Source organism: Papaver somniferum, chromosome 10, assembly GCF_003573695.1.
Source record: "Papaver somniferum cultivar HN1 chromosome 10, ASM357369v1, whole genome shotgun sequence".
In the NCBI taxonomy this organism is placed as follows: Eukaryota; Viridiplantae; Streptophyta; class Magnoliopsida; order Ranunculales; family Papaveraceae; genus Papaver; species Papaver somniferum.
In genome coordinates this window covers 55,465,407-55,482,141 of record NC_039367.1, presented here as the reverse complement: position 1 = coordinate 55,482,141, position 16,735 = coordinate 55,465,407, and the positions used below count along the sequence as shown (strand labels likewise).

The 16,735-nt window shown below is 34.0% G+C and overlaps 1 protein-coding gene across 1 annotated transcript; it reads right to left on the bottom strand.

Annotated features, from left to right (window-relative positions):
• Nucleotides 1-11,084: 11,084 nt before the first annotated feature.
• Nucleotides 11,085-12,928, bottom strand: LOC113317669 (organelle RRM domain-containing protein 1, chloroplastic-like). Its single transcript, XM_026565805.1, has 4 exons — nt 12,133-12,928; nt 11,964-12,038; nt 11,619-11,858; nt 11,085-11,425 (listed from the first exon to the last, which is right to left on the bottom strand). Exons 1-4 carry the CDS (start codon nt 12,239-12,241, stop codon nt 11,403-11,405), a joined length of 447 nt encoding a protein of 148 aa, XP_026421590.1. The 5' UTR covers nt 12,242-12,928; the 3' UTR covers nt 11,085-11,402.
• Between the last annotated feature and the right edge of the window lie 3,807 nt (nt 12,929-16,735).

The window sequence follows — 16,735 nt, the reverse complement described above, 5'->3', positions numbered from 1 at the left end:
AAGTATACTTTGTAACTTTATACAATAAGTTCTAGAGAACATCTAATGTATATCATTCCTTCGACACTTTTATCACAGATGACGATCAAGTCACATTATACTACAACCATGTAAACAAACTCTGCAGTTATGTCTTCAATAAATAAGATTGTGAGAACCAGATAGAAAAGGAACAATTGTTCAATAGTTACTAACCTCAATTTAAATAGTGATGTCTTCATTTTTTTTCTTCCGTTCGTCTTCAAATTTTCAAGAGTAGCTACAATTTTGTCTCAACATTTTTAAGTCCTAAAGTCTATTTAACCTAACGAATTTGACTATAATAAGCAATTCAATCTGTGAGTTTTGGCATCTAAACTTGACAACCATGCTTGACATACCAACACTTGTTGGGTCAACCGAGCAGTGCTCTAACACAATTTTTACAACTCAATTACTTGCACAACATGAATAAAAAACAGTTGAAAACTAAAACTTACTAGAGTACGTCCCAAATATGCACGAAGTCTAAAGTACATAGTAATTATTAAAAAGACGAGGGTACCCAAATACACCACAATATTTTATTTGTCAACTTATAAGTCATCTTACGAATGTGATCGTCTATGGACAGGGTCGAGACAATAAGACAATTCGGTTCACACTTCGTATGATCGTATATGGATACGGGATCCAGACAATACGACAACAAGATCACTTGTGTGATTGACTATGGATACAAGATCGAGACGATATGACAACAAAGTGTGTACTTGATAATAGGTTTGGTAATAACTGAAACTTTATAGGATCACTATCAAGTATTACGGAGTTAACGTACTTGTGTATTTTACTTAATTATAATAACAATTATAATGCGGAAAACAAACTAAAAGACACAGCAAGATTTTGTTAATGAGGAAACCGCAAATGCAAAAAAAAACAAACCGGGACTTAGTCCAGTTTTGAATACTCTTAGAATTTAGACGCTATACAAAATCTAAACCAACTTCGTATAGTTGAGACCAAGCAGACTACCCCTAGATACTTAGTTCGCTAAGTATCCCTGCGCCTTCGACTTCTAGAGTCACATACGTGAATAGCAAGTCCTTTGAGTCGTATTCCAAACAGCAAAGGAAGAATCTATTTGGTAACCACTCTAATCAATCTTGCTAAAAGATTATGATGAGTTGTTGACAAAGGCTCTTATGTTTAATATAATAAACTCCTTTGTTTGGTTAGATCAATCTATACAATAACTACCGAAATAGTCAAGTCTAGATTCGCACTCAATCAATATAGATCTCAAAGATAAATATAGAGAATGTCGATCTCACGCAACTAACCAATCAGATCTAGCAAAGATAAATTGATTCTAGTTGGATCCCAGCCGATCAAGGTTTGTGCACTAAATCCACAAGATACGAAAACTAATAAGAATTCTTCTTCGTCTTAAAATCTTCTATTGCATTTAAATACCTGCACAACAACACTTGAATATATTGTGATCAATCCACACAGAACATAGTCTGTTAACAACGGATTATCAAAAGATGTCTTTAGATCTAACAACAATTCTAAAGATCTCGTCGATACTTTGATCTGGTCTGAGTGAATCTTCTATTAGAAGAGAAGATTCTCAAGAATAAACAAACTAGGTGCAATCAAAGTTTCAACAACCGTTAGTCAATCAAATCAAATTGAAAACTAACAACACTACAATTATCTAGTTTCCCACCAACGGTACTCGTAGAGCTTATTTATCCCACATATGTATTTAAACGAGTGGTCGTAAGAGATTTCACCTAATTAAGATACTTTCCTCTCCGATTAGACGGCTCCACCAGATACAACAAGAAATGAAGTTTATCTGGCTCTTAGGATAGTTTGCTAGAAATGCAAACTTAAGTATTTTATAGACCAAGGATATTTGGACACCAAGGAATTTCGAAAATCGAAAATCTTCTCAAGATATGCAGTGAATGCTCAAATTCGGTTTTCCTAATTCCAATAAATGCTGGTCCAGTAATTCCGAAATCTCTCATAAAAAATATCTAATTAGTAAATGCACGTTACTAATGTTTATTCTCTAAAGCTATGCATTAATTGCTGGTAATTAAAGCATATAAAACCAAAAACCTATTAAAAGATTCTTAAATTATTTCGTCACAGGATCACCTTGAGTACCAAGGAATATCTTTGAATAATAAATGATAAGAGTTACTGCTCGTGTTCAAAGTATGTTGACATCTTTTCACTGCAAATCCGTATTTCGTATTTATATGGGTTTGGTTCTTGGAATCGATTCTACCACACTTCCAAACAAGTTTAGAATTGGTTCTACCAGTATTCCAAGACTATTATGTGATCGGTCATACCAAGTCACAATGGTTAGTTGTAATCAGTCCTACCAAGTTACATACATGGGTTCGGATCGGTTATACCAATCACTAGGATCGGTTCTACCTAAACATGGTATCTACTTGTGATCGGTCACACCACTCACTAGTATCGGTTACACCAATTACAAGGATCGGTTACACACACTTATGATCAGTCACACCAATTACAAGGATCGATCATACCATCTCATGGTGATTACTTAGGATTGGTTACACCAATTACCAGGACCGATCATATCAAATCATAAGTGTAGGTATTGTGATCGGTTATACCAAGATACATGACCTGAGTTAAGATTGGTTCTACCAACTCACACATATTGGTCATCAAAGAATATGCAATGAATAGCCGGACCAATAAACCTATTAATTTCCCTTTTGATTCATGAAACAAGTTCATGAATGTACTTCCTTTAATCAAATGTAAAACATTGTTTCCTAGGATGAAATCTTCACCATACACCTATTCACGTAATCATAAAACTATATACAAGATTATGTCAATGTCATACCTACGAAGTTCAAAAGATAAGTGTTATACTTCGTAGTCTAATTCCTTAATACTATGATCATACTATTATGATCATGTCTCATCACTGGAGTATTATATACAACATATAAAGCTTCGCAGTTATGTTTTCAATATAGCACGACTTGAAAGATACGTTAGGAATGAAACAAGTTCACGTCTATATTACTAACCTCAAGTGGAAGGATGATATCTTCGTTGTAGTTCGTTACTTCTTCTCGTTCTTCAGGTCTTCGGAATAATACTCGTATGTCTCAACATTCCTAGACTTTCTAGTATAACCTAAACAAAGTTGACTCTAGTATTTAATCAAGCGACTCTAAATGAGTTTTGATACTAAAGTATGACAACCAAACTTGACATACCAATGCTTGGTGAGTTCAACCGAGCTATGCTCTAACAATTATAAATGAAGGTTAAAACATCAATCAGAAAAGGTCAAACCTTGATATCCCCACTTGTAAGACACATGAATGATCAACTGAGCAACTATTCTACAAGTTATGTTTTGCATAATCATATAATGGTTATTCCAGTATGCATAAAGTTGTGTATCACCTTGATTCTTTTGATGTACGAAGATTTGTGAGATGAAGAACGGATGATGGTCTTCTTCTTCTTCAATAAGAGATGATAAAAAATACAGAAAAAGGAAGAGATGAAATTTATCGTAATAATATACAAACAAACCAATTTATAATGATACGAAGAACACTATTAATTGCCTCAAAGATTGAAATAAATACCACATAATGCGTCAACTTAAGTATGCCTTGCATTAGACGCATTTGGATGCACATGTTCATCTACTGTTGTTCACCTCAAATTGGTACTCATGGACTCCCAGTTGATCATACTTTTAGGGTACCTATAAAACAAACAACAAAAGGGGATGAGACGACAAAACTTAATCCTAAAACGAAAACGAAAGGAAGAAAGAAAAAAACCTTGACGTGTAAATAATGAGGTTTGTGTTTTTCTCAACACTTTATATAGGGAGACACCAGACGCGCAAATTTCATAATTTAAAAAAAAATAAATCTTTCTTTAGAAATACTATTAATCAATATCTAAAGAAATCTATAATGTTTAGAATTTTGGACAACCACGTTTACTTGTTACAATATCCTCGTTTATTGAATACCTTTTCACATATATTTGTGACAAAAATTTTGCCTAAAAAATATAGAGGATCTTTTACACGCCTATGAATAGAATCATTATTTTTATTCTTTACCCTTTTTATGGAAAGAACAACATTAAAAAAAAATATTAAAACACCTTTTATTGTACTTTTCTACAAAAGTTTTTGTCCTTTAATATTCGCTATCAACAACTAAGTTCAACATCTTGATATCTGTTCTCCTTTTATTTTTATTGGTTATTCAGTTAGGATCATTATATGGCTTAAATATTTGATGTTGGTTCTTATACACCGTTGAGAAAAACATTAGCAATCCAGTGTTGAAGGAATAAATTCTTTTCTTAATTTGTGAGATATAACAGAGCACATAGAATAATGTAAGACGAGTCATGTGGCATACTGAAGTCCCCGGTACTCTTACTTTATTTAGCTTTTTCTCAATAGTCGTACGTCTAGTATATCCGCTCTTTTATGTTTCTAAATTATTTAACGAAGAAAAATATCCTAATATAATTACTCTAACTTTTCTCATGTTTACAATCTTATGGTAATCTAACCATTTTATGTTATTGCAGATCTCCATTAGAGACCAGTTAACAACAATGAAGATTGGTTCATCAATAATTGTAAGACCCAATTGATATTTAGTTTTTTTCAATATAAACAATTTCGCAAATTTTTTGAACTGGGTAACGTTTATCTTGTTAGTAGCATATATGGTTTCAATTTTCGTAAACTTTTTAACACAAAATATGCTTGAGAAATAACGGAGAACTAATATATGTTGGTTAAATAATGCATGTTTTTTTGGTGTTACTGATTCCAATGTATGTGGTAATGTACGTCCGGAACAGCTGAACTTAATGATTATTGTGTTGGTAATTACTTCCCAATCAAATTTTATCAGATGTTCCAATAATATATGGATCCTTAATTCCCATCAATTAATCTACGATATATTTAACTAATGTTTTATCCCTTAGCATACCAATGCGACATCTTTCTCTGATATCAGTACAATGGTAAGGGAAGCGTGCGATAACTTTGCCTTTATACTAGACTTTTCTCAATAAGTAAAACTGTTGCATTTTAAATACATCTATAATGTAAGTTTGATTGAGATTGACATGATTAACATTCATTTTTCGTGTGGAAAAAGCACGCTTCAATCTAAAGGTAAACGTCTACATCTCCATGAAAAAACGGTCATAATCAACCACAAGCTCTAGTTAATGAGAACGCTCGAAAAATAAACTTTTTTTGTACATAAGATTATCTACCAAGCCTAATGTACTAGGTTTGTTTTTGTGTTGAATGATCTATAAACAGTAAATGTTACAAAGATTTTAAATCTTCAACTCATTACAATCACGAACCTGAGTGGAACTCATATAATTGTATAGAGGTCAATTCCTTAATATGGGACCAGATGAAATTGCGGCGAATTGCAACGACAAAAACAAAAGTGAAAAAAAGAAAAGAGAAGTGTACTTTTGTTTAGTATTTATTTTTGTTTGAAGTTTGTTAATTTTAATTGTTTATTAATTGTTTTTTTTGTTGTTGTTGTGTTCAGAATATCCAAAGGTAAAAGGAAGATGACGATTCATGATACAAATGATGATGAGCAGAAATAGAAAAGTACGGAGAAAAGATGATACTGAACAACACAATTACAAGGCTATATTACCGGTGCTCAGTGGACAAATGTCCAATGAAAAAAACTGTCGATATGTCATCAGATTCGGACAAAAGGATAATAATATCCTACAAAGGGACGGGTTACAAACACGGTGTACGTCCATCTCCATCTTTAGTGGAAGAGTCTGATGTTGGAATTGATTGCGGATCTTCCATAGGTTTTGGGAAACAGATATATTCATCCCCCTATATTTCATCATCATCCAACACCTTTCCAACATTTTATAACGTTGTTCCAATGAATTTCAGTGCAGCTTTGTATCGGTTTTTATTAATAGTACTCCTAGAACACGTTACTACTGCTACTTTTTATTTATTTATTTATTTTTGGTACAAAGAAATATAACGAGAAAAAGAAAAGCTAAGTTGCATGTACATGTAAGAAAAAAACATCGGTTTTTGCCATTAGATACTAAACAAACGTTCATTTTTCAGGGATGTGCTTGTGCCATTAGATGTGGAGGTATGTAGTTGATTAAAAAATTGTTGTCTATCGACCATAAAATACCCAGTTGCCTTTATAAAGTACTTATATATATATATTGTCAACATTTTTTTACATGTACATAACAATTTTCTAATGTGCAAGAACCACTAAAGCTTACACGACTCAATAAGAATGCCCTCCACCCCCTAATGAGAATTTTCCAAAGTAAATAACATTAAATAATATCAATTTAAGAATGGATATAGATGTAGGTTATATATATATATATATACATATATGACACATGTGGTATCACATATGTCACAAAATAAATCACTTTAGTTATTATATATATTAGGAAATGACGTAGTGAATGAAGTATTAACCGAGGTGCTTCAATTGCTGGTTGAGAACAATCGATTTGTTACCATATCCGAAAAGCTAGCTTGTCTCAAAAAGAATACTCCTTAAAAGAAACAAATTGATGTGAAATACATTACTTTTACATAGTTTTTTTTTCTTTTAATTTGTATGTTCTAATGTACCCACTATCAAATATCCATTCAAGATCACAACCAAGATTCTGCGACAAAAATAAAAAATAAAAAATCGGAGCACAAAGTTATAACTGTTGATTACAACAAAATAAAATACAGCCGTTGCTTGTTATTACCCTTATTGTAAATATCGATCAAGCTTTATCTTAGTCGTGCCAAACATAAGTATGTAATTTTAATAACTCTAATCCCCAAAGATGGAACCAACACCAAAAATCAAATAAAAAAACACTTAAATCAGTAACCAACACAACAAATAAACCCTAAATTCAGAGCTAAGATTGTTCCTGCACACAAGAATCAAGGATTGAAAGATGACAAGAAGAGGAAACCATGGTTTACCTTGAAAGTTCATTCTAGCTAGGTTTTTTTATTCAACAGAATAAATAGAAACTTGTATGGGTAATCATAATAATCTTATTCTTTCACGAACTCCAGCTTTACACCCTGTTTACATCAAAAAACTCATAAAATATTATATTTATTACTGTTATAACTCATTCCTTGCACCCTTTATATGTTGGTTATGTTTGTGTTGTTTGAGGTTTTTGATTATATATAGTGTTAGAGCATCTCTTGGTCGAACTCGCAAGTTTTTCTATCTCAAGCTTGTTGTTAATGTTAGATATACAAAACTATATCTGATTTTTAGTCTATTAAAGTCAAGTCTCGGACTAGGTAGTTGAGTATAAAAAGTCACTAAATAACCCTCAAAGATTGAAGACTGAAGAAAAACGAAGATATTTGCAAGAACTTCATCAACAAAGAGATGTGTGAAGGATGACCTTTACTATTTAACATTTTATCTTATGAGACTGTGACGTATGATTTTTAGTGAGTCCAAATTTGTGCACCTCTTCAAAACCAGGGTGCACATTCCAGCGCTCCTTATTAGAGGGTTATATTTATTTACTCTTATCATAAAACCAGTTTTATACTTCGTATTTTACTCCCTAATAAAAGTATTCTCTCTCTTTCTTTTTAATCTCTCTCATTCTCAAAATAATAATCAGGTTGATTTTCTTCTAATCTTGATGATTTCTAAAATTTATATGGTACTTTTTACGTTATTTTGTAGATTTATAAAAACCAAATTATTTTGGGTATTCTTTTCTTGGAGGTGTTTTGAGATTTTTTTTCCTTAAGTGAGAAAAAAAATACAAATTATGATAGAATTAGATGGTTTCACAGTTGGCTATAAAGTTTTACTGAGTAGAGAGAGTATTGAGCAATTGGCTATCTGGTGATATGAAAACAAGGGTAATTCAATGATTTTGATTAAATTCAAATCTACAGTTGGAGACTAATTAATTTGTCTAGTGTTGAGTTTCTTCTTCACATGTTTAAAAAGAGATTTAAGAAAAACCCACACTATAATCATGTGTAATATGATTGAAGCAGATCATTCTTGTTTGTGTAATAGTTATCATTGAAGTATGATGATAAAAAATATCAGTCTCTTCAAATGGGTGAAGGTCTTTTTTATGATTTAGGTTCTTGTTATTCTTCTACCATGAATATTAATTGAATCAGAGCCATGAGTTCCGTAAGAAGTTCAAATTTCATAGCTTGAATAACAGGTTTATCACTGATATGTTGATTGAATCCATCGCATGTTAATTCAGTCTGTTTATATGGTATACGGATAATGCGTGATTGGTATGATACTGTGATGGAATGGTTTTGGGTTCAAATTGGATTTTTCCTCAGGGTTCTAATTTAGGTTGCAAGAGAAGAGAGTGAAAAATAAAATAGGCGATAATTAAGATCAAAAATATTATACACCTTTAATCACTTTTGTTTTCAATCTAATTTTTAAAGAACAAAAAAAAAGAAAGGATAAACGAAACCAGAAACCAGTTGAAATAAGTAGACCAATAGCAAAGGCTGGATTGTGCACCCCGGTTTTGGAGGGTGCACAAATTTGAACTCGTTTTAGTAAATTTAAGGATGCAAAGAAGAAATTTCGAGTTCAAGCTTGTATTGTTAAACTCTCAGAACATGATTCAAGCAATGGAAGATCTAGATCCTTAACAATCTTAGTTAAAAATAATTCATTGTGCAAGAACTATTTTTGCTTCAAGTTGATTATTTGGAAAATGCCCAAGCAACAATGTATACTGTATATGGCTATTGAGAATATTTCAAATTCATTATGTGAGAAAAAGAACTTCTTGGTGATAGGTTAATATAGTTGTGTGCTTTACCAAAGTTAGTTTGAATTCCACAGACTGTAGAGGTTTGCAAACCCGGTTTGCAAAACCTTTACATCTAAGTTCGGGAATTAGGTAGTGTCGCAAACCCGGTTTGTGAACCCCTACCATTTGAATTTCGCAAAATGCCGAGGTTTGCAAACCCTTGTGACCTGACTTTCACGAATTTCTAAGGTATGAAAACCCTCGTGGCCTGACTTCACGAGCTATCAATGGTGTGCAAACATGTCTAGTTCCAGTTTAGCAGAAATACATAAACTATTACATATATTTATGTTCGATTTTGCTAAGATTCTCATAGACATTTCTAAGACAAACTTTATTCACTAAATCACTCCGTGTTTGTGGATTATTGATTAAGTCTTGAGTGTTATTGGATACCGCTTTGTGCTTATAACTTCAAAGGCTACTTGTTAGAGCACTGCTCGTCCGAACTCGCAAGCGTTGCTGTCTCAAGCTTGTTTGTCAAGTTTAGTTGTCAAAACTATAAGTCTTGATTTCTAATCTACTTATAGCTATGTCTCAGATTAGGATAGAATGTGTAGTTGAGCTTTCGACTTCATGGAGTTCATCGATTGAAGACAAAGAACTACTAAGGGGAGCTTGTGGAACTTCATCGACAAAAGGTATGTGGAGACTTGAACTCATCTAACACTCAAAGTCTATTTCTATTCTATCTCCTATTGAGACAAAAGTCGTATAGCTATGTAGACTTTACATTATACACATTTGATATTTCGAGTTGAGTTTAACTCGCTTATATATTTCTCGAAATATGTGTTGATAAACTTTCGCTTTAACCAAGTTCATCTTTTATTCTTGACGAAAGTCAAAATATGATCATGTGAAAATCGCTTGGTAACATCTTATACGATTTGTGTGAGAGGGTCATTTGATGTAAAATCGGAATATTTCGTATTGATCATATGATCACTTGAAAATTGACTTGAAGCTAATAGTTTGTGTGAGACGGCTATTCTTGTCTTCCAAGAATGTTTCAATGTTTAAAATGGGAGATTAAAACAATTAACCTTTTATTGGATATAGCACAGTATGCATACTTGTATGCTAACTGTTGCATGTGTATTCCAAGTCCGGGAATTTAGTATGCATACCCGTATGCGTACTGATTCAACAGTTGAAGTCCGGGAACTATAGTATGCATACCCGTATGCGTACTGATTCAACTGAGTTCGGTCATGAACGACAGTATGCGTACTCGTTTGCATACTGGCGAACAAGACTAAGTCCGGGAACTTAGGTATGTGTACCCGTTTGCATACCTGAGTGGGTTAAGTTCTAAAATCGGTTATGTATGTTTACATGCTCATGAACAAATGCATTTATATAATAAGGAATGCAATCTTTGCAAACCATGGCTATAGTATTCATGAATTGATTCGAGCGAATCAAAACCGATTTTGCTTCAATTGTGTCTTGTATACTTCTATGAGAATATAAACAATTGAACAACTCTATAACTAGTTTCATTTGAGGCATTTGAACTAGTTGTGATAAAGATGAAAAAGGTTGATATGAAAGTGTTCATATGGCTAACTTCGGTTAACTATTGTTGAGCCAACCAAGTGTACACGCTTAGGTACGATTACCCATATCTAAATGAAGGCACATTTCCTTTGTGTATAACAAGCTAAGACAATCTAATGGTTGAAAGATATTAGCTCAACTCTAATCAGGTTTTCATCTAACGGTGAATATTGAATGCTTTGTTACCAAGGTAGCATTGATTGCAAACCCTGATTTGAAGACTATATAAGTGAGAACTCTAGCAACTGGGAAACCTAATCCCCACACCTCTTGTGTGATACTAGTTGCAGTTAGAGTCGATTCTCCTTTAACCTGGGTTTTTCCTAAAACCATTATAGGTTAACGACTTAAAGACTTCATTCGGATTCTGAAGCCAGACCCAACTATTTTCTCTGCAGTTGTGTGTTCTGATCTTACTTTGTTCTATCGTATTGAGTACTATCTTCTCTAAGATTTCCTCGATATTTAATGGGCTTTTTACAAATCTAGGCCTTTTTTTTATGGTTTACAAAACTAAGTCTCTTTTTTTATTTCTTACAAATCTAAGCCTTATTTGACCAAAATTGATGGATGGAAAGTTAGCACCGTTAAGCAGAAGTAAAAAGACTTATTAGCGCTTTGAATCGCTGATTTAATTATGTCTCATCACCAATACTCAAGCCACTACTGCCTGCACATTACTATTGCAGCACCTAAAATACGTACATTGTAGCACATTACTCTAGCCATTTGCAGTTCAGTTAAATTTTCATTTGCAATTACAGACTTATTCTTCTCAAGCCATTCACTGCCTGCACTACCAATTTCCTGTAGCTTCCTGACTTTACTCCTCAAACAACTCAGTGCAGCAACAACTTCAAAATCTCCTTCTAACACATCAAACATAACTCCACATACTCCATTGTTCACAATAGCAGCTGGCACTGACCTACAAGTTCGCGCACACATTCATCATCAAGTTCACAACAGAACCCAAAGTTCTTTTTCCATGAAATACGATATATACACATTTTTGCATCCATCTCATTGCAGAACATCATTTACACATATTTAAGAGAATTAAAGATAGGCAAAAAAGACGAAAACTCAACACAAGTAGTAGTTAAAACATCAATACTTACTTTCCCAAAACCTTTGATAGTATTTGAGCATAGTAATCCACCATTTGCGCTTTTGTAACACTTCAACAGTAGGTTTTTCCATTCTAACTAACCAATACTTAGAATTCCCCTCCGAAAACAACCGAGATGTTCCAGCACTTAAATTCGACACACCACCCAATTGAACAATGTCTAAACTGTAATCCTTCTTCGCAGATTCAAAATCCCGGTCAGGCCTAACGGATAACACTTCCGGCAAGCCTAAAATCACAAGTCAAATGACAACTAGCTAAACTCTCTCACTAAAAGCTCTTAAATGTGATAATTGATAATTCAGAACACCAATTTCACAGTAATTGAACTTACCAGAGAGCTCATGAGAATCCGCTTCATCAATATCGCAACAAAGCATTGTAAATGCACATTTGAGCTTCATTTTCACTGCAAAATAAAAAATACCAAAAACCCAGTGAGCAGACTAAGTAATTCGGTTACACCACAACACATGGCATTGTAAACATAACTCCATCTGCACCTAGCCATTTCTCACACAGACTCATCATTGTCTCAGCCCATTGCAGGTTCAAGACTGAGCTCATAACCTCAAACCCTGCATTTATGTTCATACATCCATACCCATTCATTCCCACATCCCTACAATTATGACATACAACCTATTCCATCTGCAACTTTAATTCTAGCTTCAAATACTACTCAACAACACTATCTTCTACAGTAGCATCAACCAATCATCACAACAACCATTCAACACAAAAACCCAAGAATTCCTACTCTGTGTTCATGGATAGAGCAGCGTCAAAGAGAAGGGATGTGGCTTACTGCTACAAGACCTGGCCTGTGGTTCAGGATTTTTGTCAAACGGTTGTTGTGCACACTCAGATGGTGTTTTTCTCCGGTAAGGAAATACCTTCTGTAGACCTCCAATTCCCTGCAAATTCAAATCAGATATAGACCCACCATTTCTAATTCATTCAAACTCTATATCATCATCAATCTTCACTACTTAGAACTCGAAAACATCCATTGTCAATCTTCACCGTTTACTGCCATTACCAACAACAACAACAGACTTTCTTTCACTGAATATTCCTTGCTGAAATCTTCAATTGAATCCAGCAAGAAACCAACTCATAATTCATCACAGAATCTTCAAAAAAACTCTTTCATTACCACCATTCAACAATAAATTCAATGGAAGCTATGCTTGTTTCTTCCATGTTTTCTTTCAAAGATAACTCTATCCAGACTCGCGCAAAATCTTACCCAAACCAGTGAATAACCCGGAGCCGAACTCCATACCTTCGATTTAGAATAACCAGAGAGGAGAAGAGAAGAAGTAAGAAACAATCAGATCGTTAAATTTTGTTGAGAAGAAGAAGAGGGCATTTTCGTAATGTCTGCACCTACAAAAGATCTCCTTGTATGGGATTTTGCTGAGATATTGACTGAGATAACGGATTTGGATGGAATCCGTTCAACTGGCTTAGATTTGTAAGAAATTAAAAAAGAGGTTTAGATTTGAAAACGACCTACCAAAACAGACCTATTTATGTATATATTTCATATTTAATCTCCGATAGGTAAGATAAAAAGTAATCACAAAGCTCTTCGTCTCATTCTTTGTGATTCCACAATATCTTGTTATGTTACCATATGGTTAAGATTATTGTGAGGTGATTGATATTACTAGGTTGTTCTTCGGGAATATAAGTTCGGTGTATCAATTGGTTCATGTTCACCTTGAAATATCAAAAGACGGAACAAAAAACTCGGAGGTATTTCTGTGGGAGACAGATTTATTTATTCAATAGATTTTTCTGTGTGAGACAGATTTGTTTATCAAGTCTTCGACTTTGGGTCGTAGCAACTCTTAGTTGTGGGTGAGAGTCCTGCTGGTATTCAGAGGCGTAAGGAACGCGACTGTACCTTAATCAGTGTGAGATTGGTTAGGGCTCAACTACATTCCAGTATGAAGTTAACTTATAGTAGGCTAGAGTCTGTAGCGGCTTAATACAGTGTGGTGTTCAAATCTGAACTAGGTCCCAGAGTTTTTATGCATTTGCGGTTTCCTCGTTAACAAAATTTCTGGTGTCTGTGTTATTTCTTTTCCACATTATATTTTCTATATAATTGAAATATCACAGGTTGTGCGTAGTTCAATCAATTGGTGAATCCAACCTTTGGTTGTTGCTTGAAATTGATTGACGCTTGAATATTGGTCTTTGGTACCATCCAAGTTGTTTCTCTTGTTAATCTGGCTCACATATTTCTATTTGTTCGATTGCAGATTGATTTGAGAAATTGAGATATAACTCTTGAATATATTTTCCTTGATTGAGTCGGAATGTCTAGTTGATTCCCTTGGAATTATATTGGAGTTGGTCCATACAGATTGCATAAACAAAATATAGGGTGTGGTTGTTAGACCCCCGCTTTTTCAATTGGTATCAGAGCAGGCAAACACGTTTAAGACCTCATAAGTCTGTGTTTGTAGCAATATGACTCTATGGACAGAAACGCTATCTCAATAAACGTACTACTAGATCCAGGGATTTCATAATTCTCTTCCATTACTGTTTTAATAAAATTTGTAGAAGAAATTTTGTCTAAACCTCCACCAGGTTTAAAATCCATTGAAATGTTTTCAGTGCTTGAAAAGAAACTTAAAAGCTTATCTCTTGATGTTGAGTTATTTCTCCAGAAAGAGCAAGATTCTCTTAATAAGCTAAATCAAGTTATGATGAATAATATTCATGTTGAGGTCGATATTGGTCTGCTAATTTGTAAAAGCAATGCTCCTTCTATGTGTGATCCAATTAGTGGTAACAAACTGAACGAATTACGAGAAGAGCTTAAATCTCAGCTATCGGAATGTATCATCTCAGAGCATGAATCATTTTATCAGTCAAATCCTGATACACTCTCTCAAGATAATTGTATTGTTCTCTTTTGTGAGAAAGTCAGGATGTCTCTTCTTATCAAAAGAGTTTCCCTGTGCTGTATAAATATTATTTGCAGAGAATGTTCATTATAAGTTGCAAACGAAGAAATCAGGAACACAAATTCTCCTGTGTCTTTTTAAAGTTCTTTGAAAAACTTGTAACAATTGTTCCTTGGGTATTTATCAATACTGTAAGATGCAATAGTAATTGGAAAGAAACTCTCTCTTGGTGTCACAGTGTGCAAACTCTCTTTATATTATAGTATCTAGTCTATACAAAGAATTGCTCAAGAAAAATGTTTGTTGCTTATCAAAATTTTGATGAAGCTTAAAACAAACGAGCCATTGATTGCACACGTACGATTCACGTACATTGAATTCGAATCCAGTTCGTGACATAACCTCGTTCGTAAACGTGCTGGTTTGGGTTTTAATCCGTTTGCACATAAAGCGAGAAAAAAAATCCTATTTTTCTTCTTCTTTTCACCTTCTCTTCTCGACAGTTCACGAGCGAAAGAGAAAAACCCAAGGGTTTGCAAACTCATAATCACCAAAAACTCTTCTTTTGATCTCCTTGAGTGTTCTTGGTACCGTTGGATCCGCAGCAAAATTCACACGGATTTGCATTTGATTCCTCTTCCTTTCCAGTTCCGGAGCTTCACCATTATCAATAGTTCGTGTACCCGGTAAGTGCTTCACTGTTTCTTAGCTTCTCTTTGATTTCAATGGCTTTTAGGAAGAGACTTAGTCGTGATGAAAGTTCGGGTAGTCAAAATCGATATACTATTTATAATCCAAGCTTACAAACTAGGTTTGTGGACGTAGAGGCTCGTGATTATTTTGTAAAATATAGTACAAAGAGGCCTATTATGGAGAGGATTTATGATCCTTCAGAACTTAGTGTAGATGATCTTCCTGGGTTCTTCAAAAACCATAAGTGGGGTATAATTCTTCATTCCATGGGAACAACACATATAGAAATGACTGCCCAATTTTATGCTAACTTGCATGAAGCGGACTCTGTCAATTGCACGTTCAAGACCATTGTTTGTAATGAAGTTTTTGTTGTGAATTGTCAAGTAATTACTAAACTTTTAGATCTGTCCCGGGTCGGTAACTTTCAAGTACCACAACCTGAGCATTTGAGACCTTCTCCAAATGAGCTCTCCAACTTTCTCCTTGCAAAGGATGTAACCTGGAAGGATGGTGTTAGAGCATAGCTCGGTTGAACCCACCAAGCGTTGATATGTCAAGTTTGGTTGTCATATTTTAGTGAATCAAAACTCAATTAAAAAATCGCTTGATTATGTACTGGAGACAACTTCGTATAGGTTAGGCTAGAAAGATTAGGACAATAAGACACACAAGTATTACTCAAAGACTTGAAGAATGTGAAGAAGTAACAAGCTACATCGACGACATCATCCTTCCTCTTGAGGTTAGTAATATTTTGACTTGAACTGTTTCATTCCAAACGTATCTTTCAAGTCGTGCTATATTAAAAACATAACTGCAAAGATGTGAATGATTATACTCTAGTAGACATAGTGTTAAGGAATTAGAATACGAAGTATAACGCTTATCTTTTGAACTTCGTATATAAGACATCGACATAATCGTATGAATGTTATTTTGATTATGTGTATGGGTATGGGTGAATATTTCATCATAGGAAACAATGTTTACATTCGTTTAAAGGAAGTACATTCATGAACTTGTTTTATGAATCGAAAGAGAAATCGCTAGACTTATTGGTATTGTTATTCATTGCATATCTTTGGATTACCAATATGTGTGAGTTAGTAGAACCGATCATAACTTGTTATGTATCTTGGTAAAACTAGTCAAAATGCTTGACTTATGTATTGGTATGACTGTTATTAGTGTAACTAATCCTAAGTAATCACCTAAAATGGTATGATTGATATTTGTAATTGGTGTGACCGATCACAAAAAAGTGTGTAATCGATCCTTGTAATTGGTGTAAGCGGTCCTGGTAATTGGTGTAACCGATCCTGGTAACTGGTGTGACCGATCACAAGTAATACCATGAGAGTATGGTAACCGGTTCTGGTAATTGATGTAACCGATCCTGGTAACTGATGTAACCGGTCCCAGTAACCATATTAAGGTAGAACCGATCCTTATGTTTGGTAGAACTGTAAACCCATGATTA

What these genes read in the sequence shown, in the direction of transcription:
- LOC113317669 (XM_026565805.1), bottom strand. Translation starts at nt 12,241, where the DNA reads ATGAATGGGTATGGATGTATGAACATAAATGCAGGGTTTGAGGTTATG. An exon ending in TCTGTGTGAGAAATGGCTAG is followed by an intron (nt 12,039 to 12,132) that starts GTGCAGATGGAG and finishes TTTATTTTGCAG; the next exon opens with TGAAAATGAAGCTCAAATGT. An exon ending in GGATTCTCATGAGCTCTCTG is followed by an intron (nt 11,859 to 11,963) that starts GTAAGTTCAATT and finishes TTGTGATTTTAG; the next exon opens with GCTTGCCGGAAGTGTTATCC.